General features: G+C 36.7%; 1 protein-coding gene across 1 annotated transcript in view; it reads right to left on the reverse strand.

Moving 5' to 3' along the window:
* Positions 1-24501, reverse strand: part of LOC104461499 (lysine-specific demethylase 4C-like) — a 40150-nt gene extending 15649 nt beyond the window's left edge. Inside the window, exons 1-4 of the mRNA XM_010073121.1 lie at positions 24415-24501; positions 15254-15439; positions 14289-14303; positions 7795-7947 (exon numbers count right to left, since the gene is read on the reverse strand). Of these exons, the coding sequence (XP_010071423.1) occupies positions 7795-7947; positions 14289-14303; positions 15254-15439; positions 24415-24501 (441 nt within the window). The remainder of the gene's footprint in view (positions 1-7794; positions 7948-14288; positions 14304-15253; positions 15440-24414) is intronic.
* Between the last annotated feature and the right edge of the window lie 2236 nt (positions 24502-26737).

Below are 26737 nucleotides of genomic sequence, written 5' to 3' on the forward strand. Positions count from 1 at the left end.
ATTAACAGAATAGTTACTGTAATTCAACAAATTTAGCCTTGGATCACAGAACGCATAGTATAAAAATACTTCAAATTTATGTAGGATACGTTGTCCTTAAAATGCTACTGAATTTTCTCTTACAAAGTGAATATACGCTGTCAGCAAAGGCAAACTGGGAGACAAACTGGATCATGCATTCCTGAATACATCTAAAAATATATCGCTTTCCATTCAGCTTAGAAAGTTACTGTTTCAACCACCACATTGCCTTTCAGCATAGTATTAATGCCACAAATACATGTGTAGTGCTAACTGACAGACACCAAACTGCCCAGGAGGCTACAATTCAAACGCACGCTGCAGAACGTGTCTTAGGATGTCCAGGGTAGTACTGGGCATCACAATAAGGTGCAGTACAGTGGACATTGAGGAAACCTTAAATGGGGGTACAACATAATAGAACAAAACTCAATTTCAGCAGTAGGAAAGAGAAGTTGTCAAGGACACCAGGATGTCTGATTTGCTGTGCCTGACTTAAGTACAAGACTCCTTTACTGCAGCGGAGAACCCTTGCTTATGCTTGAAGTCAGATGAGACTCTGAATCCTAGAGTAACACCTTGTATCCAGCCCACCTATATATCGGTGAAGGTAAAAGTTTAAAGTTCCCAGTAAATCAATTGCATTCAGACAAGTACAAAGAGCAGCTCATGTTCTGCTCCTGTCCCTGCCTCAGGTTGTAACACACAGGAAGGAAAATGCTCCTTCTTCCCCCTACCATCCCCAACACACGTGTCAAATCTGGAAAAAAATCTACTCCTGAAACACAGAACAAATAGGGTAAATTACCAGTTCCAAAAATCCTACAGTTCCTGGGCTACCTCAGAAAAAAGGTGGGAGGGTTAATAATGCTCCTCCCCGGCTCCCAACAGTCCCACCTCATCTCAGTTGTTCCTGTGCAATTCCAGGGATGTCACTGTGCTCCATATGCTCATCATGGCTGTATTCATTGTGGTCCTGGACATGGACGCACACTCATTTTGCAAACACAAGAAGCATTGTAATCTATTTCTGCCTCTCACCTGCAAAGGCAGCCATCTTATCATAAACTGCAAAGTAATGAATTAACTTCCATTTTGTTTCTCCTGTTGAGCTGTGGGGGCACTGCCTTCAAGTCATCTAAAACCATTATTGATAAGGATCCATAAAGTGTTCCATTATACATCGGAAAGGACATTATACACGGGAAACCATGTAAAGATAATACCTACATTTGAAGTTGTAATTTGCCTTTAATCTATCCTATGTTATTTTTTTTATGCTTATCTATTAAGTTGCCTGTTTTTCTACTGTAACAGCAAACAAAGTAAAAGCAAGAGCCATAGAAAAATCACTTCTGTTCTCCGTAATGGAGTAAAGTGAAATAACTCACTTAAATCAATACAGTTATAGTTCTGCACAACAAGTTTCAGATTAGAATCAGACTATTGCATCTGTTGATGTTTTGCAGCTTCAAGAGTTAAATGATGGAATAAAAGCCTCCGGTCTGAAGCCTTAGAACATAGTCCTCCCTGTCCTTTTTAAAAAGTTTGATTTTAACTTAACAAGACCACAGTTTTAAAAACAGGAATTAATTTGTGTTCGTATTCATAAGATGCAAACAATTATTTCCACGTGCAAAGCACAGCATTCTGTGTATAAGTACTTGCAAATCCAGTGTAAAAGTTCACAATTACAAAAATATGTTAAAGTAAATTTCTCAGCTCACATGAACTTGAAATAAATTATTCAAAACATATATACATATTAAACTTCTTGAACTATTTCACAGAACAAGAACGCAAAATTGTACACAATTTTTACAGATCTATCTAACCAGGAAAAGAAACTCAAGTTTTCTCATAAGAGACATATCATGCAGCTCTCAGACTTGATTTCCAGAATTTTTCTGAATTGTCTGTCAGTGGTCACAGCATGCAAATTGCTGAGTAGTACGTCAAACTACACAGCAGGTAATTTTATAATGCTGGGAAAAAAAAAAAAAAAAAAAAATTGTGCCAGCCCAACACAAGTAGCACATTATTCAACTCGGAGACTCAATGATGTCTCAGTTAAGAAACAATAATTAAAAAAAAAAGTTGCTAAACCTATTAGAATTCATTAGGTCTTTTTTCCATGTCAAATAACCACTTCTAAGGACTTTTTGACTAAGTTTACACCAAATATGATCTATCCTCTTGTTACCTTCAGAAATGCATTGCCTGATTTTCTGTTTCACATTCTCAGAAACCGCTGGTGATGGTGACAGCGGAGTACATCCAAAGCAGCTATAGAGTGCCCAGGAAGAGTACAAATTCAACAGTGTTCATTTCCTCACCCATTTTTTACAGATTTGCATGCTAGTATAGTAAAAGTCAACAATAAGCTATTATTGTCTGTCAAAAGTCTAATGGATCTTTTGCAGATACAAGGAGACAGGTAAGCACTACTATTTAAAGTTTTTATTTGAACAGGCAAACAAGCAGAAAAACAGTTGCCAGAAGAGGTAAAGAGAGAAAGAAGAGACACTACTGCAAAAAATGCTGGAAACTTGTCAGGACTTCAGTCATTCATAATGCCAGACAAAGTTGATGGAGGAAAAATTACATATATCTGGTTGTAAGAGAGATTTTCAAAAAAACACAGCATCAGAAATGACTAGGGCTAGAACCAAATCTTCTATTTTTTATATCCAAGTGGATAATGGACTGTCAAGACACGTGCTAGACCAGTATTTCTCAATGTCCATTGTTCAAGAAGTACAGTTTTTCAAAAGCAGTAGCAAAAGTATTAACATGTACAGAATTTGAGAAGCTGATTGAGTGTCCACATAGACATATGCAGACACAAATTTACTGCACCAGTGAAAGTCAGTAGTCTGGACAAAGTAATCAGGGAGAAGTTCTTATAAAGAAGTAAGACTTTGTTCTTGAAGCTATATGCCGAGCATTGACACTTACAGCCCCCAAAAGTGCCGCCTTTTCTAACCTGCATGTGCAAAAGTCCCACCTACATAATGGCACATTATGGTTTTAAACTAATGTTCCCTTTAGCTACCTTGTGGAGAAAATAATTTTTGAAGAATATTTCACCTAAATCCCATTTGTTCTACATGTCAAAGGTGATGAAGCAAATCCATTCTGTCTCTCATTAGTCTAATATTACTGACCTTGGGCCAGTCTGTATTCAGCTTGACTCATTCGCCTGCACATTACCCCAATCAGCTCACATTATCTTGAGCAACTTCTAAGATTACAAATATCTATGCAGTTTCAACTGCCAGATAACTAGGCCAGGAAGGATCATCCAGAATCTCAGTGACTCCACAATCATCAAGAAAGACAGGATAACTGGCAAGCCTATTCACACAGTATTTATACACATTAGAGTCTTGGTCATGAGATGTTGAAGCTTTCATTTCATGACTTTGTAGGGGTCTAAAGTAAGCATTTGTGTGCTGGGACAGAGGTAGAGGATTGCAAAGGTCCATAGCAGAGAAAAGCAGTGTGGGTTTTTTGGGGTTTTTTTTGTTTGTTTGGGTTTTTTTTAATAGCTTCTCAAATTACATTGCTGTCATACTGGCAAGTTTTTCTTCAAATACTGGCAACTAAAATGTGCTCCATCTTTTTATAAAGAAAGAAGATGATAATAATTTTGGGCTTCGTGAAATTTAGGTGTACACTGTAAGAAGTTGTAGATTTCGTGATAATTTCAGTGAAGTACTTTGGCTGTCAGAGTTCTCAACAGCCCTGTTCCTCCCTCCCCTGCCAGTGGTGAATTAAAGGATTGATAGACACAGAAAGACAGAGCTTAATCTCCATTCTCTTCCAACTGAAGGCTCTCTGGGGTCCCATACAGAAAGAAGGCACTTGCATAAGTATCAGCATAATTCCATTAAGGATTCTAGGTATCACTGTTGATATGTTAAAAAATCCACTGCTTGGTTGGGTTTTTTTTCATGCTTGGATTTTTTTCAGGGCATCCACCTCAAAAAACAGTGATAGACAAAAAAAAATTAAGCAAGATGATGGATGGACACATGCAAAAAATAACCTCTTGTTCCTGCTTTTGACAGCTGCAGCCTGAATGTCTTAACCTGAACTAATACGTGCCTTTTCAAGTGTATGCTTTTTGGATTTTATCGGGCCCTCAAAAAATTACCATAACATGGTTCAGCAAAACAAACTTATGAACTCCTGAGTATAGCATCAAACTGTCCTTCCAAACACACCTCATTTCTTCAACTGTTAAGATGGTCTCGCTTGTAAGAAACATTTACAGCAGCATTCCATAAGCTATAATACCGCTTAGAATGGCATTCATTTTAGAGATTTTAGTAAGCAAAGTCCATTTTGGGTTATTGGCACGACAATCCACAGATTAGCTTTACCTTCTCACCAGAGAACCTTTACATTTACACACTTAATAGTAAACTAAAACACACTGTGAGTATGTCATGCCAGCAAGAGTAAGCAGACTAATTTTTATTCACCGAGTTTGCTTGATAAACACCGAGTGAAAACACAACAGCAAAGAATTATTTGTAAACTGGTCACTGAAGGACCAGGGTGCTTACTAGGGCAATTGGCGTGGAAGCATGTTTACCACTTTAGGAAAGGTGTGCTCAGCTCTCCTGTAATCAGACCTCTCCACAGATTCAAAGCATGCCTGATGTTGCTTTTTTTTTTTTTCTTCCTTTCTTCCTTGAAATCAGTGTAAGTTGGTGGGATCTTTCTGCCCCCAGCCAAGTATACTGCAAAGCCTCTCTGTTTATCTGGGATTTTAATAAGCTAATGTGGGAACAACTTTATCCTTAGCTCTAATTTCAGGTTACATGTATAGGTATGTACATTCTAATTATACTTTCTGTGAAGTCATTACTGACAGCCACAATATAGAGAAACTAATAAATCTCCTAGCTAAATACCCAGAATATTCATTTATAGACAAATGTCAAGATACGCCAGTGGAAATATGTCCACCAGGTACTAACAAAAAAAAAAAAAAAAAAAAAGGAACTATGGGACATCATCCCTAAATGAGCAGGCCAAATAACTGAGACACTTCCTGATGCACAATCTGTAAGCTGACATCTAGCCTGTTGGGCGGCACAGTCCGCCTCCTGGTGCTGAGCTAGGGGTTGTGTGACAAGTTACAGAGCATTAATCCTTCAGTGGCAAGTCGCACACATACACGCTGTCTGTTGGTAGCAGTTATTCAGGACTGCAGCATATGCACTCCCCACTTGTGTGCATGCATCGTTAAACTAACTGCTAAAGCTGCCATCTCACCTCCCTTAAAATATCACATACTATCCACCTCACTGCAGTCTTTCCATGATTTATAGAGGAAGTTGTCCAGCTGTTTCTTCCAGAAAAAAATCGTACCTATATACTTCTTTGCACCCTCTTACACCTGCTAGCTTGAGGGAAAGCTGACTGGCTAGCACATTAACAAGCTATCTAATGGGTTTAAACACTGTATTTGAGGAGTGGTTATTTTAAGACATTCTGCCTACATAGAAATCGGGTATAGTACCCAAGTAATAGCTTGAAGTAAAAAAATCTATATATGGATGCCTACAACTAACACCTACACTTAAAAAAAACCTCTTGATATATTTACCAAATCCTAACACAAACCAAGAAAAACACATATGAGAAGAGAACAATGTACACCCTGCTTTGGTAATTATTAAATGCTTACATGCAAACAGTTTCATGAATCTTCAAGACCGAAATTTCCCTATTCCCTGTTTTCCTCCTTAAAAATAAAACACTGTATCTGAACACTGGAATTGTGGTCTATTGTGAGCTGAGCTAAAATTATGTAGTGGATTCAGCACATACTGGAAAAGCAGAAAGCTGCTATCTTTGTGAGCTAGTTGTAAAGTGAAAACAGATTAGAAAAATAAGTTCTTCAATAGGCAGCAACATTGCTTTCACACCAGATTTGATGAATAAGTCCTCCCAGCGGCACTAACAGCTGATACTCACATTGCATGGATTAGCAAGTTTTAGTCCAGACAAAAGAAAAAGCTTTTTTTTTTTTTTTTCCTTTCCTTACAGTAACTGCTCCAGGTATATTATCTAATGAAAACAGAAGAAGATTTCTCTAAGGAATGTGAAATTCATTTGGTGTTTCCCAAACAATTATATGTTGTTCATCCACTAGCTGAGAAGCACTGAGGCATATCCAGACCTGATTACATTTATTGTTAGCTCCAGATCAGACTACCCCACTAGGGCGGCAAGCAGTTTCTCATCTCTGCCTTAACAGATCATTGATGCAGGCATACACAAAAGAAGGGTTTCTGATAACAATACAGCCACATTTGCTTAATATCTTGATCATTCTAAATCAGAATGTCTTTGATCATTAATGGAGCATTTGGGAGTCTTTGAAATTAAAAGATAAATTTTCAAAGACATGTAGCAGGGATTTGCTGACTGTGTTCTATTAAGACCAGTGGGAGGTAAACAGCTCAACCCCTATACACTGCTCTGAAATCTACCCTTTCATACACCATATTTTGAAACGGCACCAGACCTTTCAATAACCGAGAAGCTTCTAAGAAAAACAGTATAATTTCCACTGATGTATCTGTCAGCTAATGCTACTTCCAGCAAAACATTAGGCCTCCGGAAAACCAAACAGTTCAAAGACTTCCACAGGAGAAGGATATGGAGTACCCCCAGGGGCTGTGCTTCTTATGCACCACTGCGTCTGCCAGACTCTCCCCTTCTACATACAGAACAGGACACAGGGCCAAGTGAAAAGTGGTCTTGCAAGAAACAGCACTTCTGCATATCAGTGTTCACTGAAGATGTTAACTTTTAGAGATTATTAGCAAGAGGGACACCAAAAATATCAGCTCAGCACAGAAAAGACACAGAAGGTAAGCAAGAATTTCTTGCAGTCATGTGTTGAGAAAGATGTCAAGCAGCACCTGTCAAGCAGCACCTGATGGACACCGCAAGGGTTAGCATCCAATGTATTAATTTCAAATGTGGAGGGAAACAGCTTCTTTCCCCAATTGTCTGCAAATAGTGTTCATATGTGCTAACTAAGTGCACAATACGGTCTTTAACAGTTCTGGAAAACATGGTAGTTTATGTAAGTGCATAAGGGAAATCAAAATCTCAATTGCTTTTTGGAAATGCAATAAGCTACACATTCTTCTCCCTGATGATTTTAATCATTAATAATGTAATCTCACAAACTAAATACCAGAAGGTGTAAACAAGTTGTTAGAACGGATTCTTGAGAACTATTCTTCCCATTACAACAGGATTTTTCTATTCAGCAAGGAATTTTTACAAGTTATCTCTGAGAAACAGATAAGGATATATGGAACTCCCTCTCTCATATCCTTTATTAAATATATACTTCTTATTTAATTAAAAGACTTTGTAAGATTACTTTTGATTCATGTAGTAAAATGGCAAAGACTAATTAGAACAACCAAAGTTTGGAAGCCCATTAGAAAATAATCATACTCAGCAGCAAAAGTAACAAACATGAATGGAATATTAAGATGTTATCTCCTCAAGGTCAAAAGAAGTAATTCAAAAGGTACCAACTCTCTAACTAAAAGAAAAAAAAAAAAAAAAAGGAAAAAAAAAAAACAAACAAAAAAAACAAAACCAAAACCAACCAAACAAAACCCAAAGAACCCAAACAAACCCACATTGAAAAAACACAACCAAAACCAACCAAACAAAAAAACCCAAAGCCAAAAAAGAACAAACCAGAAAGAACAGGAAAGTACTTACTACAATATCTTCAGGAAAAGTATCCAGACTGAAAGAGCCATCATCAAACATGACTTCATAGAAAAGTTGAGATGTCACTCCTATGACTCTGCAACTATAATATCGGGTATTCCTATGTTTCGTGATGACTGTCTGCCCAACTGTAATGGCCTTCTCACATGCTTTAGCTCTCTTAAAAAAAGGGAAGAATTTAAAAGAAAAAGTCATTTTAAAATACCAGTTTACTCATCAGAAATTTATCAGAGTCAAAACAGAATTGTTCACCACTCAATATGAAAACTTGAAATGCAAAATAATTACTTCCACATGATCACACAAATTTGTTTTACATACAAAGTGTATGCATTTTATGAGAAAACAAATGGCACCTGAAGAATAACAAATCTGAGCACTCAAAAATATTTTTGCAACTGATGCCTTCTAACTATTCTGCACTACATCAATGACACAGCGTTAGCAATATTTGTAAATTTTATTTGTAGAATAATTCATAGAATTTGCTTTATAGGGTAAAATGTGATGAACACAGACTATGGTCTTGCATTCTTTTAAATTATGGGATTTTTAAGTACTGCATTTCAGTATGATTCTACATAATTGCTTAATATTTTGCTGAATGGGATGCAGTAACTAAATCCATAACCAGTTCTTGTCAGAGCTGTCTAGATCAGTGTATCTGAGTAACTTCTTAACCCATACTGAGCAGAACTTTTGCTTTAAAACTTCAGACAACATTGATCACTCTTCATCAGTTATTTATGTAGTAAAAAAGTAACAATAATTTCTTTTCATTTCTTTTAATTCCCCAGAGGTGGTTATGTCAATCAAAAGAGCAGCAGGGTTGTTAAACTATGCAAAAATTCTGCATCAATAACTGCTTAATGAATTCTATAAAGAATAAAAAAAAAAAGAATGGAAACTTGTGAGCAAATTCTCAGAAGCTCACATGATGCAGACAGCTGTTACCTATCAGCTCCCAACTAATGTATCCCCATGAACCTTCCACTTAAAAAGCAAACTTCTTCACCAGGAAAAATGAAATTAAAATACAATAATTCTAATAACACAACGAAGGCACTTCGTCAGAGAAAACTGAGGAGTGACCTAATTAATGTTTATAAATATGTAAAGGGTGAGTGTCAGGAGGATGGAGCCAGGCTCTTCCCTGTGACATCCAGTGATAGGACAAGGGGCAATGGGTTCAAGCTGGAACATAGGAGGCTCCGCTTGAATATGAGAAAAAACTTCTTCACGGTGAGGGTGACAGAGCACTGGAACAGGCTGCCCAGAGAGGTTGTGGAGTCTCCTTCTCTGGAGACATTCAAAGCCCGCCTGGACACGTTCCTGTGTGATCTGATCTAGGTGTTCCTGTTCCGGCAGGGGGATTGGACTAGATGATCTTCCGAGGCCCCTTCCAATCTCTAACATTCTGTGATTCTGTGAGTCGGTGATTCTTTCTTATGATCCACACCGTCTATTCATTACTTCACAAAGGTCCATTTGTTAAGCAAAAGTGAGTTATTGGGACTTTGACTATGTCTGAAATGTTGAACTTTTCTTATAATGGAATATGCTACTACAAGGGGCAACTATGCTGGTATATACTAAGCACAGAATATCTTAGAAATGTTTATATAAACAGCATGAAAATGCTTTACTACATGTGCTAAGGTAATTACTCAATTTCCTAGCTCTGCTTTTCAAACCTTCAAAGGCAGTGGATTCTTCAATCAATATAATAATCTTTAAAACTGTCTGCAAAAATATGGAAAACGCTACAGCTGTACAATTTTTAGCACTAATATCAAAGGGAGAACCAAGGACAGCATCAGGCCTTTTTGTCAGACACTAGGCATTACTAGTAATGTCAATGTTTTTGGAGAAGAGGAAAAATCCACCCTAAACTTGAACACTTCTGTTTTTGTGGACACTGTAGTCACTGTTGTGCCTCTTTCTTGGAGCAGTTTCTGGGATTTAGAATTTTAAAACCTTTCTGCTCCCACAAATGAAGGGCAAACCAAGTACAAATATTCTGTACCATTTCTGGAGACAGTGCATTAAATTGCCACGTATAAGAGCTCTGCCTGACATACACATTTGGAGTATTTAGTTGAAGTCACCTCAGACAGTAAAACCCAATGATGTTTCTAAAGCATTTTCAAGTTTACCTAGAAATAATGTTCTGAGCATGCATATTATTTAACCATTTACACGTATAACGAAATTGTTTCATCCTCATTTTTTACTTGTCTATAGTTAGACTAAGTAGCAGAATTAACTGCATAAATAGCAATTCACTGGTGCTATCATAGGAGTGATAACATGTCAATTAGCACTTTTTATCCAATCTTGAAACACACGTAAAAAAAATGTTAATTTATCTTTCACTTGTTGACTGTAGCCTACTCATATTGCCGAGGTGGGGGGGGGAAGGCAAATCAAAAGTAAATGTGAGAGTATTAATTGATTTATGTATATGAGATATTAGAAGAAGTCTGCTATTATAGTACAGAAGCCCAAGGAGAAATAGCTCTATTAAAAGGTTTAAATGTTTCCAAAGCCTGATGATGGAACTCCTCAGAGAAGACGGAAAGCAAAATACAGTATTTTAAGGGACAATACAGCCTTATTTAACAATAAAATTTTCAGAGAAGAAACGCCATTGCTCATTGGAACAAATAATAAAAAAGAGAAATATACCCTAGCTCAAGGAGAAGATTATTTTTCAGTTATGTTATCTTGGTAGGATTCTTGATTTATTTCTCAGAAAAAATATTGACAAGAACACTCTGTAATTGATTGCATGTCCCAGAAAACATTTCCTGTCAGAAAATCTTAAGAATTTATTGATGTTAAGAATGTAATTTTTGATCAGAAAGGACAGTTGTTATGTAAGGGAGTTTATCAGATTAAAGAAACAGCTGTGGTAGTTACCAGATTATTGAGAAAGCTGTGGTTAAAAAAAAATATTTTCTTTAACAGTACCTAAGCCAAGGATGAACTAAGACAGTGGCAGAAATGCAGAAAACAAGATACTAAGAAAAAAAAGTTAACCTCCCCTTCTGTGTGCAAACTTAAAAAAGATAAGAGGGAAAATTACTTTCTCCTTCATTTTCTGTATAGCAGGACACAAAAATATTTTATTAAACTAGATACAAAATACATAAACTGCATGTATATGAAATCATAATAACTATCATGAAATATGCGCCTGATGTATATCTATAATTCTCTGACTACAATTTTTAATGAGGTATCCTCAAAATTCTGAGACTTATTTGATACAGGAACATAGCTCTCATTTCATCATTTTAAGCTTACTCCTTCTAACTCCAATTTAGGCATAGAAATGATGCATGACATTTCAAAAATACGCTAGCTCATGATTTTTGAATATGTCCTTCCTAAGGCATGCCTTAGTCTCTCTGAAATGTTAAGGGGCTGGCAGTAGTTAGCAGACAGTGGCAAACAATAACACTGCAATACTCAGGTATTCAACACAAAAAGGATCTACAGCTTCCACTTGACAGCATCCCTTCATCCCCTCTGCGCTACAGAGCTAAGAACTGGCTGATAATAGCAGAAGAAATTTGAAATACCTCAAAAAGCAGAAACGTTAGGTTTTTGCAACTCCTATCCAGTGGGTTTTTGCAAGTCCTATCTTTGTCCCTTCTAAAGACTGTTAGTCTGTCAAAATGCACACAACCGAGGCTGCCTAGATGGCCTTTCCAAACGAAGCATCACCTGTGAGTATATCTTTGCCTCCAGTTGGCTTTCTCTGACCCTCAGTGCTGACTTTGCTAATCTCGTATGTATGCCTCGGTTTGTTTTGTTGTTTTGGTTTTTTTTACTTGTTAGTGTGGTTGCATACAACTTCTTTTTCTCCTTTCCTTGTGTATGAAAGAGTTCTTCTAATCAAAACAAATCCATCTGCAGCACCTATTCTCAACTGTACTTCCAAGTGTTTTTGCTTGATGTTTGATGACAAAAAGGTGTGAGGGATATGTTTCATGCCCAGGGACAAGCACAGTCAAAGATGAAAAAATGAAAAAAAAACATGACCTACTGTCTGTAAGTAGTAAATTGCCTTCCTTGCACATTGACACTCCAATTTACATAACAAAATAATATAGGCTGCAACAAGAATAATCAAAAACATTCTGTATAAAATAACTTCCTCTGCTAGCAAATGTTTGTTATTTCTAAAGCTGTCCCTTCAGCAAATACAAGAGGCATGCTTAGTCTTGAGTTCATGGACCTCCAAATAACTCATACCAATATTTAAAAACTCTGGTTCATAGTATTTGTATATTTACTTCATTTGGCAGCACTATATGGATGCAACGATTATCGTTTCCCTTTTGATTGTCTTTATGATGATTTTTCAACAGAAGGCACATCAGTGTTTTCCATGGTTGACATTAAAAGGGTATTCTGGGAAAAAATCCTGAAGACAATACAGAATCTGATCCCCAGTGAAAAAGACTTGTGAAAGTATATTGATCAATAATTTGGACACAATCTGCTTGAGACCACAGCCATAAATAATTTAGATGCATACTCCACCTCATCATTGCAACAAGCCCTTGCCTGAGGTGATATGATAATACCAGTAATTATACATGTTTATCTGTAAATTTTTTGTACAGCACCCTCACTGATTTACATATTACAATGCCTCACTACAGATATATATATCAGTTTTTCCTAGTACCCAGAAGCCATCCTTTGGTTCTTGAGTTTTGGGGTTCTTTGGGTTTTTTTCTTAAATTTGAAGAAAGTAGCAATCACAGGTATTCACTGAGCATTTAGGCATAATATCTAGAGGCCACACTAATGAAAAAACAGATGTCTTTATTTTTGTTTCTGTGAAATGAGGAGAAATAATAGTGTCCTTGCTTTATGTACAGTGTTTTCAACTGCTAAATATTCTTGCTGACAAGACAACCTATTTGATTCCTGTAAAAATTTGCAAAGTGAGTATAATATTTCAGTCTGCATGTTTCTCCTGTTCTGCTTTCTAGCAAGGAAGTTAAAACAGACAAACAAAAAAAGTTAATTAGAAGTAAGATACATTGCTATGCCTAATGGTGAAAAGCAATGTCTTTTCTGCATGAAGGAATAGCTAATAGCAAAGAAAAGTATAGCAAGAAAACCAATGGTGAAAAAACTTCCAAAGGCATAAAGATGTGATTAGATTAATTATGCAAAAGACAAAGTATAAAACCAAGCATACACAAACATGTGTCAATCTCCTTTGTCTCAGGAGTAAGTTAAGAATTCCACAGAAAAAGATTCTTCAAAAAAATATCTGAGTTTTGGCCCAATGAAAAACACAAAAGTGTAAGTTTTCTTCCTCTTCTGAAAATCTGATTTTGATTTGAGCCGCAGGAAATAAGTTAATAATACAGATTTTTTCAAAAACATTGGTGTTGAGTTTTAGGAAAGGACATTATAGTCCCATTCCAAGCTACGTGGAACACCCTTCACACAACTTCTTAAACAGTAGCCCCACAAAATCCTGTTTCACCATAGTTGGCTTTTCTCATTGACGCTACCTAATACAGGTCAAGAAAATCACTAAGAAAAAATTGGTTTTATGGGATTCCATGTCACTCTGTTACTACAGTGTTTTTTTCTTCAGATGAGTATGTGTTTTGTTTCTTACCATTCAAAATAACAGCTATCTTAACAACTTACTTTCTGTTCCAGAGAAAGTATATGCTAAGAAAGTTAAGTGCTAAAGTCTGCACTGTTTTATACTATATTGAAAGTATAAATTCTCCTTAAACAACCTACCTGGTTTACATTAATATTTTGTAGGTATTTCTATAAATAACTAACATGAACACAGAAATGTCAGGAAAAAAGTCTGTTTAGGATGGATATAGCACTATATTAAGTGCTATATAAACATAGAAGGAATAATACAAAACCTCAGCACATTTACTATGTAGTATCATAAAAGATAATAAGTTCAAGAAACTCACATGCATTGTTTAGCAGCATCAGAGACAGATATATTAGAGGAAGGTGGAAAAATTAAGGGGCTAAGGAAGCGGCTGCAATATACATAGGATGCAGGTATAGGAGAAAGTAGTATGCAGAAAGTCCTTTTTGATCATTGAATTATCTCCCAGCTACTGATGCAAATCCTACTACCTAGAGTATAAAGACTTGTCCCAAACAAATACTAGAAAAATAGTCATATTTTTACTGGCCATGATTTTAACCCAGTAATTGTCAACTACTGATAATGTTTTCCAAGAAAGCCAAGAAAAGTAACTTAAGTCTCCTGTACAGATAGAGGTTTAAGTTTGATTGTTTTTCAAAGCAAACTAATTTTCTTGAAAAATGAGAAAACTAAAACCTACAAACTTTACTCTGAAGAAACTAAAACCATATGAAGTGTACTCGTTTCACCTGTTAATTCATTTTGGAAAACAAAATTTTTTTTAAGGTTTAACAGTTCTGTGGAAGTTTTAAACAGGAACACACCATTTCTTTCCCTCCTTAAGAACCACAGGCAGACTGAACACTCAGAACTGACTGATTACTCTTTTTGGGAGGCATTACATTTTACTACACTCGAAAGAAAATCTTACTCTTCAGTAGTATTATCATTAAGACCAAACTTTCACTGACAACCTCACGAAAGAAAGCCATATATTGTGCAGACATTACCTGGGTTTATTTCTTTCACTTCTAATGTACAAAGGAGATAAAAAGTTTGCAACTTGCGAATTCTCAACTTAACTAGCTTACCAAGCTCTTTCCTTAATAAGACTACATTAAGTCGTTCCAGTTTGCTAGGAAACAAAATACAGTTTTAAAAGCCCAAGATAAATGGCAAGAGTTCTCTTAACTAAGCCAGTAACAATTCATTTGCATAAAAGACATTAAAACCTACAAGACAATAATAACTAATTTTTCATGTGTCTCATCTAAAATCAAGGATTCATCCTCAGCACAGGCCAGAAATAAAAAGGCACAGTAACAACATGGATTTTCATGACATACCAGTGTTACTCTGCCAGATGACAGAATAATTATAATTGGATATTTGCAAGGCACTGTTTGGCTGCGGAACAAAGAAATTACATATACACCATATCCTTTATCTCATAGTACCTGTGAGTATTTGCAAGATACTGTGATCTGGGTATTTGTAATACAGTCCAGGTTAACAAAACAGAGAACTCAAAGAATTATTTTGGCTGTCAAAACAACATATTTAACAACAACTCTAATGTAAAAACGCGTTAGGCATATCAAGTATAATTTCTCCCAGGTAACAGTATAAGAAAAAACCTTCAAGATGTAGTTTGCTATGCATGGAAATATGATAAGACGGAGCTATTATAATACATGGTGTGGATCCTTTCTTCCTTTTTTTTCTGGAAACATACTTTAATTCTGCAATTCCATTTTTTAACAAATAAGGAAACAAATGCCTTACCATATTTTGGTTGATCTTGTGCCTGAAACACGTGACATAGACAACATACGGCCAGTCATCAGGTTCCATCAGCACTCCTGCAGCATGGGCACAGGTAACATGGAAGGAAGCTGGGCAGCGTCCATATGAACACTGAATGCAGGCACCAGAGATTTTCTTAATTCTCTGTCTGCAGAAAATACATTTCTGTAGAAGCAAAATAAACAGAATATTTACCATACTGCCCCAACTCAATTGACTTCTGCAAGTATCTTGAGGACTGAAAAGTTATTTGTGCTTCACTGATTACATTTTATACCTGGCAATATGGACAGAAAAAGAAACACCATTTATGAATTACAGGGTAACTTAGCAATATGAAAATTAACAGATAGCGTTTTTGCCTCTTTTGGGTTAATGTGAAGATGATCTGTTCTGGTGCTATAGTATGAAAACTGATACAGCTATTTAAAAGTTTAATTTCAAATTCCATACACTCCTCTCAAAATTAACCTGCTCATCCTAAAATGAGTAAATCAAAAAACCTATACACAATTCTGCAAAAAGTAACAGCAAGACTCACAAAGAAAGAGAACAGGTCCATAGAAATGTAGGGCTAGACAGGACATATGTGGAAACATCATTTAACCTAGTCCCCTACTTTGAAGCTGGACTAAATATATATTTAGAGAGTCTTTGGGAGATGGCTAATCTAACCTATTACAGTGGACAAATCTTCTCACAGTTAGAAATGTTTTCTTTATCTCAAGCCTTTGCATGTTTCCACAGCTGCTCCTGAGCTTCTTTTCATTTTTTCCAGCCTGGTTTTCATTGGTTGTGTAGTCAATGTAATAGTTGTTAAGTAGGCTCCATTTCCCTACTTCATATATTAAAACATCCTGTCAACAGCCTTACCAGTGTCAAGACACATCACTTTTTTGCATTTCCCAAAATGGAGACCATATCAAAATACTGCCACTATTTTGTAAGTGACATAAGTGGCCCATATGAAACAAATGAAAGGACATGAGTTAGGTTAAATAAGTCTGGGAAACAAGCTCCACCATACTAAAAAGACAAAGTACAAGACAACTGGTATCTTGCCACCAAAAGACATTAACAAACACACCAGATAGAACAATTACTTTACTAAATTCTATGGACAACTGTGTTATACCACATATGGGAACTACCCCCTGATAACTCTCATCATGGATAACAAAACTGCAAATGTTATTGATGATCATAAAATTATCTCAGCTGTTCTAAAACACAGACATTTTATTTAATGACACAAATCAGTGAATTCAATAATTTGAAAACATACTGCTGGGATAGCGATTACTTCCAATTGTTCTAAATTTGCTAGTCACTGATTTTGTTAAACATCTTTGTCTGCTGGGAACACGAGTAAGATATAACTTTGATTTATTTTTACTGTATGGTTAATAATTCAAAGTATTTCAAATTAACCCACATCAAATTCCTCTTCCTAGGTTAACAGAGAATTTTGTTCTATTGTTTATTAATTTCCATATTCTGAAGAAAATCTGTAGAAATGTTATTGTATAATTCAGCACTTAGATAGTTTCAGTGGCTTTTGGCACTCAGTTTGTGACTGAAATAATGCTTTTTGCAAGCACTGGCCCCGTCAAGTTCCTCAGCCCTGCAGGGTTCTAGCTCACCCATAATTCTGAACGTGAATAACTTCAAGATCTGCCTTTGTATCCACCCTCTGAAAGCCAACAGCCTGCATGGCTTTGTACAAGCAGAAGCAAGAGTAGCATCTGGCATCTGGAACTTAGTTAAAAATTTTACCTATCATTCCCTAAAAGGACCAGAACTCAGCCCAGTCTGCTGTAGCAGCATCAGGTCTGAAAGACTAGAAAGATGTAAAAATAATTTCACCATCAAAAGAAATGTTTCAGAGACTTCACTGATATGCTGATATCTCACTGTGCATTTGTATTCATGTGCAAGAAGCCATTTTCAGATAAGTCCAGTAGCTGTTTCTAGAGTGAACTTAAGGATTTTTTTTATCTTACATATTCAGAACCCAGTAAAATGGGAATTCCAGAAAGAAAATACAATTGAAATCTATTACGTTTAATGTCTAGACACTGAGTTCATGCAAATACACAGCTCCTTTTGAGTGCTTTTTCACACGAAAGAAGACTGAAGTACCAAAAACATATGAGTATTTAAAAAAAAAAACCCAAAGCAAACAAAAGAAAAAACCCCACCTGAATATTCTGACTAAAACACTCTGAAAATGCAGTTCGAATAAAATGTAGAGAATGGGGAAAAGGGATAAAAAAAGTAAAATGCAGCTAAACTAGCAGTAACTTAAGGCAGTATGTTACAGCAGGAAACACTGAACTTCTTAAATTACTGGCTGCACTTGTGCAAGACAGCAAATATTCAAACATTGCAATGTGGCTGTAAGTTTCTACAGCACCTTACTAAGATATCACAAAAACTTGTGAGATGCAGAAATCTAAAACATTACATTACATGAGTAATGCTTCACAAGAAGATGCATTTGCAACTATATATATATATATACACACATATATATATATACAATTCTATTTTAAGGCTTATCCCCTTTCAGAAGTGGTTAAACTGACGGAAATAAAAGCAGTGTGAGGACAGTGAGACATGTTGAAACATAAGCTAGAAGTGCAGTCAGGAAAAATAAAAATGTAATACAGTAAATGGGTTGGCCAAATCCACAGAAATTAGAGCAAAACTTCACCCCTCCCAATAAAAGAGACTGACTTGTCTGCTCTCTTCCAGCATAGGTTACCTTAACCTTAACATACTAGACAAACTGACATATTGTAAGAAAAGTTATTTTTCTCAGTGCTTTTCAAAGTTTCAACTTTAAAGTACTGAAAAAATAATTTAAAAAGCTGTCAGATTACTATTGACTATATTCTGATTTCCATCATGCTGGTGTAAAATTACAGTAACACTGATGACAACTGACATTACTTCAGATTTACTCTTATATAGAAGGAATATTTGGCCACATGTAACTATGTGTATGCAGACTTCAAGTTGCATGAAGAAAGTGAAAATATTTCCTGTGTTTTAAGCGTGAGATGAATCCATCTCACTCCTAAATACAAGGAAGGTAGTTGTTATATCTGTTAGATACTTCTTACACTCTTCAGTTATCAAAAATATTAAGATAATGGATATGAACAGGAGGAAAACAAGCTACCGTACATTCAGGGGAAAAAAAAAATCCTATTTCTCCCTGTGCTTATGAAATACCAGAAGAATTCTGAAAATCAGTCTTTCAGAAAGCACAAAAAGAATCAAGGTTTTCAAACAATGAAATATGTTCCCTATTACTTTTAAGATGCTGTATCTTTTGTACAAGTATGACACTGAAAGGGATGATGCAGATGTACCTCAGCTTTACAATGAGTCTCAAACTTAGGCATGGATTTTAAAAGTACACATATGCACAAATGAAAGTCCGGTGTACAAGCAAATTCACACTGTGTAACTGTATCAGGCAGCATGGTTCCATTCAGAGATATGAGAAAAAGCTCCTTTATTTCTGAAAATACAAGTCAAACTGTTAATCTACCATTCATTTACTGAAATACAATCATGCTAATTCAATGCCCAACTGACAGCTTTTCAGTAGCATGAAACCCTAGCAGCTAAAGCAAATTCAACATCCTACATAGCTAGGAAGAATGTCATTTTGACTTAATGCTTGCTAAATATTAGTGCAAAGCAGAGACAACAGGGGAAGCAGCTGAGGATCAATCTTAATCAGAGATTCAGATGCAAAATGAATTGGAGAATAAATAAAATTGTTTATATAACTGGAGATTAAAAATGTAGGACAGAAAAATGTATTGCAATCTTCTAGATGGTGAAATGACCTCTTTTTGCCCCAAAATGAAAAATATTCTGCTGCTAATGGATTTCATAATCATGGAATAGCTCTTTAATATTAATAGATTGCAAATACATGAACAGAATGGATTTTAAAGAATGAGTATAAGGAAACTGGATACCAGTATTTTGCAGAAGAAAGCCTACTGATAGCTTTCATAATAACTTTTACACATCCTTATATAAAGAATTTGATATTGCTTCCTTCAAAAAGAGTAATATTTACAAAACAAAACTCCAGTCCCTAACAGGATCATGAACTAAACACAGTAACACTGCTTTCTGATGCAAGGATTTATGAAAATAAGCACAACCTGAGGTTGCAGCAGAAAGCCAGGGCCGGATTTTAGGAGACAGTTTAGAGTATTGATTTCTCCCCGAAAGTATTTCTATGCCTTGACATGAAGAATGACTTATGTGAAGAAGCGCACTATAGGAATGTATCAGATTCTACAAAAATAAGCTATTTCAGGAGACCCTCCAAAAAATATTATATTTCTAAATATTACTAATAATCAGCCTATAAGACCTCTTCTTCTACTGCTGCAGATGGTTTTTAACTACTAGTCAGTTACTGAACTGTATATTTTTTTTCCTCTTTTACATATTTGTCATTTTTGGCCTTCTAGGTATCATTGGAAATAAACACTAAGACAGAGACACCATTGTAATGTTTAGGTAATTAATGAAAAATCATAGGTAATTTTTTTCCCCCGTAAGATCTGCTTTAGCACCTCTGCATTTTGTAATGAATCTGCTTTGCTTCAGAATTTGTATTACCAGACAAGAAATACTGCTGTTGTGTATGATCACACTCCAGATATGAAACGTTGGTCGTACTGTAATCAGTAGTAAAATACCCACAGATTTTAACAGAGCAAAGATTTCACAGAGAATATTGACAGGCGCTTCACCAGCTTATCAACTGTTACAACTTGAGACATACAGTATAAAATGCACTGTGAAACTAATCTTTTCTTTCTCCAGTCCAAAGCCATAGCATGGATTAGAAGAGAGAAAAGATTACAGTCTAGTCATACTGCAAGAGTTGGTAACAAGGCACTGGCACAAAGATATGTTAATGATGCAGAAGGTAATCAGAAGACACATACTATGAAGACACTCGACACACTATCTGCAGATCAGTGAGTGCATGTTGTCTGCACAACCATCTTTTAGAATATAAAGTCAGGCCTTAATTTTTGCAGAAAGCATAGTGCGTTTCTATGGAAACAAGCTGTTTTTTTCATTTTATACTTCCTTTTATTCCTGATTAATCTAAAGAAAGCTGAATATTTCACCTGTGAAACTGACATAGCTTAGAATCAGAACATGTGAAGAAAAAGAGTTTCTTAGGTCATCTATTCCACTTCTTTGTTCAGTATGTTTAGAATTACCCACAAATGTTGTTAGATAAAGTATCAAGACACTTATTTTGCATCCCTCTGCTATTTCAAACATAACTACCAGTACCTCAGGGGGGAAAAACACCCCAGTGCTTGTAGAAAATAATTTGTAATTTCCCACTAATCCGTAAGTCTGCCTATGTCAAGGGGCTATGGCAAATTAAAGATGGCAGACATTCTCTAGATGTAGGTGAAATTCCGTTAGTCATACATTCCAGCAGAGAAGCAAACTCAACACTTATCCATCAGTAGCAATTAGAAAAAGCCCTCTTATTTTCTAATAACTCTGAAATAATGTAGTTTTGGGTCTACTCTCAATGACTGAACTTGAAGTTGTTTAATTTTGATTTAAACATGAAAATATCTAGAAATGGCACAAAATACAGATATCGGCTTAATATAGGATTTTAATAGCTGATAAAAAATTATCAGGACTTACCAAAATTATGTATAGATACAGTATACATCTACTATTTACGTGAAACTACTAAGGTACCAATAGCTTTTTACTTCATAGGAAAGGAAAGACAAATACACAGTGCAGAGTTAAAAAAATAATAGCTCTTCTGAAGCACAGATTGTGTGATTGTAATGAAAGAGTCCTTACACTGTAGGTTAAAACACAAAGTAAAATAACCAAAGAAAATGAAACACTTGATGAAGAAGTTTTTATCTTAGAAAGTGCCTGAAAAGGTTTATGTTCCGGTGACACTATGCAACCTCCTTAACTGGTAAAAGGTGAGTTTTGTGAGGCAAAAATGAAGAAATAAAAGACCTTGTCAGTGCTCCAACTGTTGCCCATACAGTGGTACTCACCACTACAACACTTAAAACTAAGCCATATCTGGGGAAGTAAACTGCTGTGTATTTATTTTCAGTATTTCTGAAGTCCTCGATATTTGTAATTAGATTTCAACACCAAGCACTGCAGTTAAGTCCCTCCCTTTTTTTTCAGGCCACAGAAGTACCATTAGTGTTCTACACTGTTGGAGATACTCAGAAAGTACTTGAGAGGTCCGTAATCCTAACCAAGAGATCTACTGAGAAAAATACCATATACACATATCTCTACTCTCTCCTCAAAGTCTTATTATCAATAAATACTAGAAGGAAAATATTCAATCACAAATGTCTCCTTTAAAAAGAAGAATCACTACATATATAATAAATAGGCTGTTAGCACATAGTCATTGAACATAAGAATAGCCCCCTACCTACTTCAGATTGATATACACCAGGTGACACTAACAATTTAGTAATCCTAACTCTCTTTTCACTCACTTCATACCTACCTCCTTTCTGAAATATTAAAATGTGGCTGTGAGCCTTCACTTCATAAGGAGACTATTCTGATTTTAGCTTTACTCTGTTTTTTATGTATTCATATATACCTTTTCAAATGCGGTTTCATTACACAACAAAACAAATCTTTTTGCCAGACAATGCTTCTCCCTCTATAGCTTTGAAACATTGCATGTCTTCTTTAGGTTTACTTGCCCCATAATTTTCACCCTTTAGCTTCTACATTGCACTGTATAAAAAAATAAACACACATCCTTCAAAAGTATAATTTTATAGAAGCATTTTGTCTGCATTCAGTGCATTTTCAGGCAGCCTGAAATAAGAAGAAACGGTTGATACTAATACTGGAAGAACAAAATTCCAGGAAGAGAAATATGGGAGGCTGGAAAGAATCTCCTTTTCTTTGTTCTCCAGGAAGACAGCATACTTACCAAAGCTTTGGTTTGGATTTGCACAGACCAGTTTGAATAGATTTGCCTGACAAGCTGTGAAAGGCCATTTAGGCTGTGAAGGTGATGAGGCATCAGTTCACTGCCTCGCTGCTGCAGCCTCCACCAGACACGGTGGTTAGGGCTCCCAGTATTATATTGTAACTCGGATGAAATTTAAAAAGTTGAAATGCTGTATTCTGCACCTGGGACAGATTAGCATTGGCACAAATCTAAACTGTGAGAGCAGCGGCTGGAGAGCAGCCCTGCAGGAAGGCATCTGGGGGTGCTGGCTGTCAGCAGCTCAGTGTGAGCCAGCAGTGTGCCCTGGCAGCCAGGGGGGCAAACCACACCCTGGGGTGCATCAGACACAGCACAACCAGCCGGTCAAAGGAGGTGATTGTCCCGCTGCGTTCAGCCTTGGTGTGGCCTGACCTGGAGTCCTGTGTGCAGTTCTGGGATCACAATTTAAGAAGGATGTGATGGTCTTTGAATGCATCCAGAGGAGAGCAACAAAGCTGGTGACAGGGCTGGAAGGCATGTCCTGGGAGGAGTGGCTGAGTACTCTGGGTTTGTCTAGTTTGGACAGAATGAGGCTGAGGGGTGACCTCACTGCTCTCTGCAGCTTCCTGAGGAGGGGAAGTGGAGAGGGAGGTACTGGGTTCTCCCTGGGATCCTGTGACAGGACACATGGGAATGGTTCAAAGCTGCAGTAGGGGAAGTTCAGACTGGACATTGGGAAGCATTTAGTTGCCCAGAGTGTGGTCAAACACTGGAACAGGCTTCCTAGAGAGGTAGTCAATGCCCCAAGCCTGTCAGTGTTTTAAGAGGCATTTGGACAACAGCCTTAACAACACACTTTAACTTTTTGGTCAGTCCTGAATTGGTCAGGCATTTGGACTAGATGACTGTTGTAGGTCCCTTCTAACTGAAATGCTCAATTCTATTCTATTCTAACTACATTCTTTCCAGCCAATTCCTGTAGGCATTAATGGAAATTTAAGGCAATGGTCATCTTCAGATTATTTTCTGCACGTCAGTCATACCAGTTACAACCACGTATTTTTTAACTCAAGTATCTACTGCAGAGACAAAACAACGTACAAAAAGGTAGCTAAACTATTTCCATAGAGTCAAAGAAAAATGGAGGTTGGAAAGGACCTCCAGAGGTCATGTATCACAGAATCACAGAATGTTAGAGATTGGAAGGGACCTCGAAAGATCATTCTGCCGGAGCAGGAACACCTAGATCAGATCACACAGGAACGCGTCCAGGCGGGCTTTGAATGTCTCCAGAGAAGGAGACTCCACAACCTCTCTGGGCAGCCTGTTCCAGTGCTCTGTCATCCTCACCGTAAAGAAGTTTTTTCTCATATTCAAGTGGAACCTCCTATGTTCCAGCTTGAACCCATTGCCCCTTGTCCTATCACTGGATGTCACAGGGAAGAGCCTGGCTCCATCCTCCTGACACTCACCCTTTACATATTTATAAACATTGATTAGGTCACCCCTCAGTCTCCTCTTTTCCAGGCTAAAGAGACCCAGCTCCCTCAGCCTTTCCCTCATAAGGGAGGTGCTCCATTCCCTTACTCATCTTTGTGGCTCTGCAGTCCAACGCCTTGCTAAAGCAGACCTAAATCAGATTGCATAAGACCTGTCCAGCTGAGTTTTTAACATCTCTTAGGACCAAGATCCCTCAGCTTTGCTGAGCACCTGTCCAAGTGTTTGACCATCAGCTTTCATAGCCATCAGCTTTCATAGCAAGAAAACTCATTCTTTACACAACATCGGAATTTACAATGCTCCAATTTGTGTTGTTTGCCTATCAAACTATCACCATATACCTCCAGAAAGCATTAAGCTCCATTTTCCCTTTATCCTCTGATTACCAAGTTACAAATAGCAGTAAGGCCTCTGAAAAAAGATGTTTCTTTCCCAGACAGAACAGAACCAGTTTCTCCACTCTCAACACACATCCTGTGCTTCAGCCCTGACCATCTCAGTGGCCTTTCACTGGACTTGCTCCTGTATATCAATATCTTTCTTGTAATGGGAAGACCAGGTACAGTCTTCTAAATGTCAAATAGAAGGGAATATGGATCAATTCCTTGGTCCTGACACCTACAGTCTTACAAATCAAGCCAAGGACGCTGATGGCCATCTTTGCTGCAAGGACATATGGCTGATTCAGGTTTAACTTCTTCCTCACCATGATCCCCAGTTCCTTTTCTGCAAATACAGTCAAGATAAATTCTAGTGGCAGACTTTGTATTATTTAGATTTCAGAAGAGACAGATCCCCAACTAAAAGAGAGCATGACTACACAAAGTAGTTAAAGAAGATATGTAGAATTTGCTAACTCAGAAAAGTCCTTAATAGACAACGGATAGAGAACCTTAAGAGACTGTATGGCCTCTTCAGGCTTCATTACTCATGAGTTGTAATTTAATGCAAAGCACTGCTCTGAAATGTAATATTTTTATTTATATTTAGTAAAGAGAAGATTACTGTTTCTGTATAATTTATTTTATAATAATTGCTTCATAATACTTCAAATGAATACATACAAACACAGAGAGAGAATTTAACATTTTAATAAGAGAGCAATTGAAATTAGAACATTGAGATGCAGCACTGAAAGGATTATATTCTTAGCAATATCCTGCAAGCAATTTACTGAAATGAAAAAATGCAAAGGGAGTCTTTATCAAAATAAAGGTACCACCATCTCTTATCTAATAAATCCTATATCCTTCTGAGAAAGGCTAGTCAGTAAGGCAGTACTAACAAACTAAAAAGATATTTCCACACATATGCCCAAAGAAATCAAAATTACTAAAGAGACAATCATATAGCACATAAAACATGCATGTTCAAATGCTTAGAAACAAGAATCTTGTCAAGCTCAAACAGAAACCTCTCATGACAATACAAGCACACGTATCAAAATTTCATCTACCTACTAGCATGACAGTAACATGCTGTTTTGTGTCTTAAAAGATTAAAAAATGGAAATGGACTTCAGTGTATCTCCTCTGGGCAAGAAGGGGTCATGGCCAATTATGTAGGTGAATGCACTTTGCCTCTGGGAAGGAAAATATTGGGCTTGTAAAGTACACTGAATGAGGACATAGCTCCTTGTCAAGTTGCTCTCTGTTGAAGGGAAGCTATTGTGGACAGAATATATTATTAGAAAAGAAGGACAAGTGAAACTGTTTAGTGTGGTTATACCATAGGTCAGGAACCACCCGGCACCCCTACAGTAAATCCAGCAAATGTGACTCATTCTATTTCCAGGTGATAACAATAGCATATAAACAACTTAATAAGTCAAAACTGGAAATAAAGGGCTACTCCAGGGTGGAAGGGTACAGGGTATTTTGGGGGGCTGGTTTTTTGGTTGGTTTTGGGTTTTATGGGTGGGGGGGAGGGGGGAGATATTTTAGGAAGGAGTCAAAGCACAAAGAATTTAAACACGTTCTGCATCACAGGAAGTTTTTTTTCAGTTCTGAAGTTTTGGGGACTACATAGCTTACAAAGAAAAGATTCATTCTGAAGCTTTCATCCAAATGCCAGAATCTATTTTTCAGCAGGGCTGATGTTAAAACCATACCTAACCAGAAAATAGTGTAATTTGAACAAGCACAAATGATAAGGCAGCACAGAAAAGTTATTACACTCTTTCAGACATATTAAAATGTACTAAGCATAAGAAAGTTTCAAAAATTCTGCAATGTAAGATGAATCCATTTGTATTATCTCAAAAACAATTCTAAGTCCTGCACTAACTTCACTAAGTAAGTATTTAGAATAATCTGATCCCACTGCAGAAGAGGGCAAGCAGTGTCTTGGAGTAGTTAGCTGTTTTAAAAATTTGCCAAACATTGCTCCTTCTAAATTTAAACACATCAGCTATTAATGTACTTACTGATTAAAATGGTTGTTGTCAAAAACGCAGAAGCAAAAACTGAAATTACAACATGCTACAAATGAGTTGGGCTTTGCTCTGTTTTTGTTATTGCCTTCCCTCAAAAGATAAAAAAAAAATAAAAAAACAATATAATGGCTTTCTCTTGGTCAAGTAGGCAAATGACCTTTTGCTTAAAAAAATCTCATAAGTATCATCTTTCTTGCATAAACCCCAAAGTATGTGGATGTCAGCACAGTTGCAAAGCATTCCAAGTTTGCCATGGAAACAACATTCTTATTTGAAAGGAATACAACTGCTCACTGTGGACCATTGGCATGAAAGCTCCCAATCCAAGCTCATTGACAGCTTGTGGAGTGGACAGACGAGGCATGGAAAATATTTTAAGTTAGTTAATTTATCTTGCTGAGACTGAGAATTCTTCATGTTTATAGAAAAGCAGAAGTAGAGAGAGAAAGAGATGGGGGGAAGAGGAGAAATGAGAAAAGAAAGGGACAGAGGAGGGTAAAAAAGGGGAGGA

The sequence above is a fragment of the Pterocles gutturalis genome, unplaced genomic scaffold, assembly GCF_000699245.1.
Source record: "Pterocles gutturalis isolate BGI_N339 unplaced genomic scaffold, ASM69924v1 scaffold3217, whole genome shotgun sequence".
Taxonomy (NCBI): Eukaryota; Metazoa; Chordata; class Aves; order Pterocliformes; family Pteroclidae; genus Pterocles; species Pterocles gutturalis.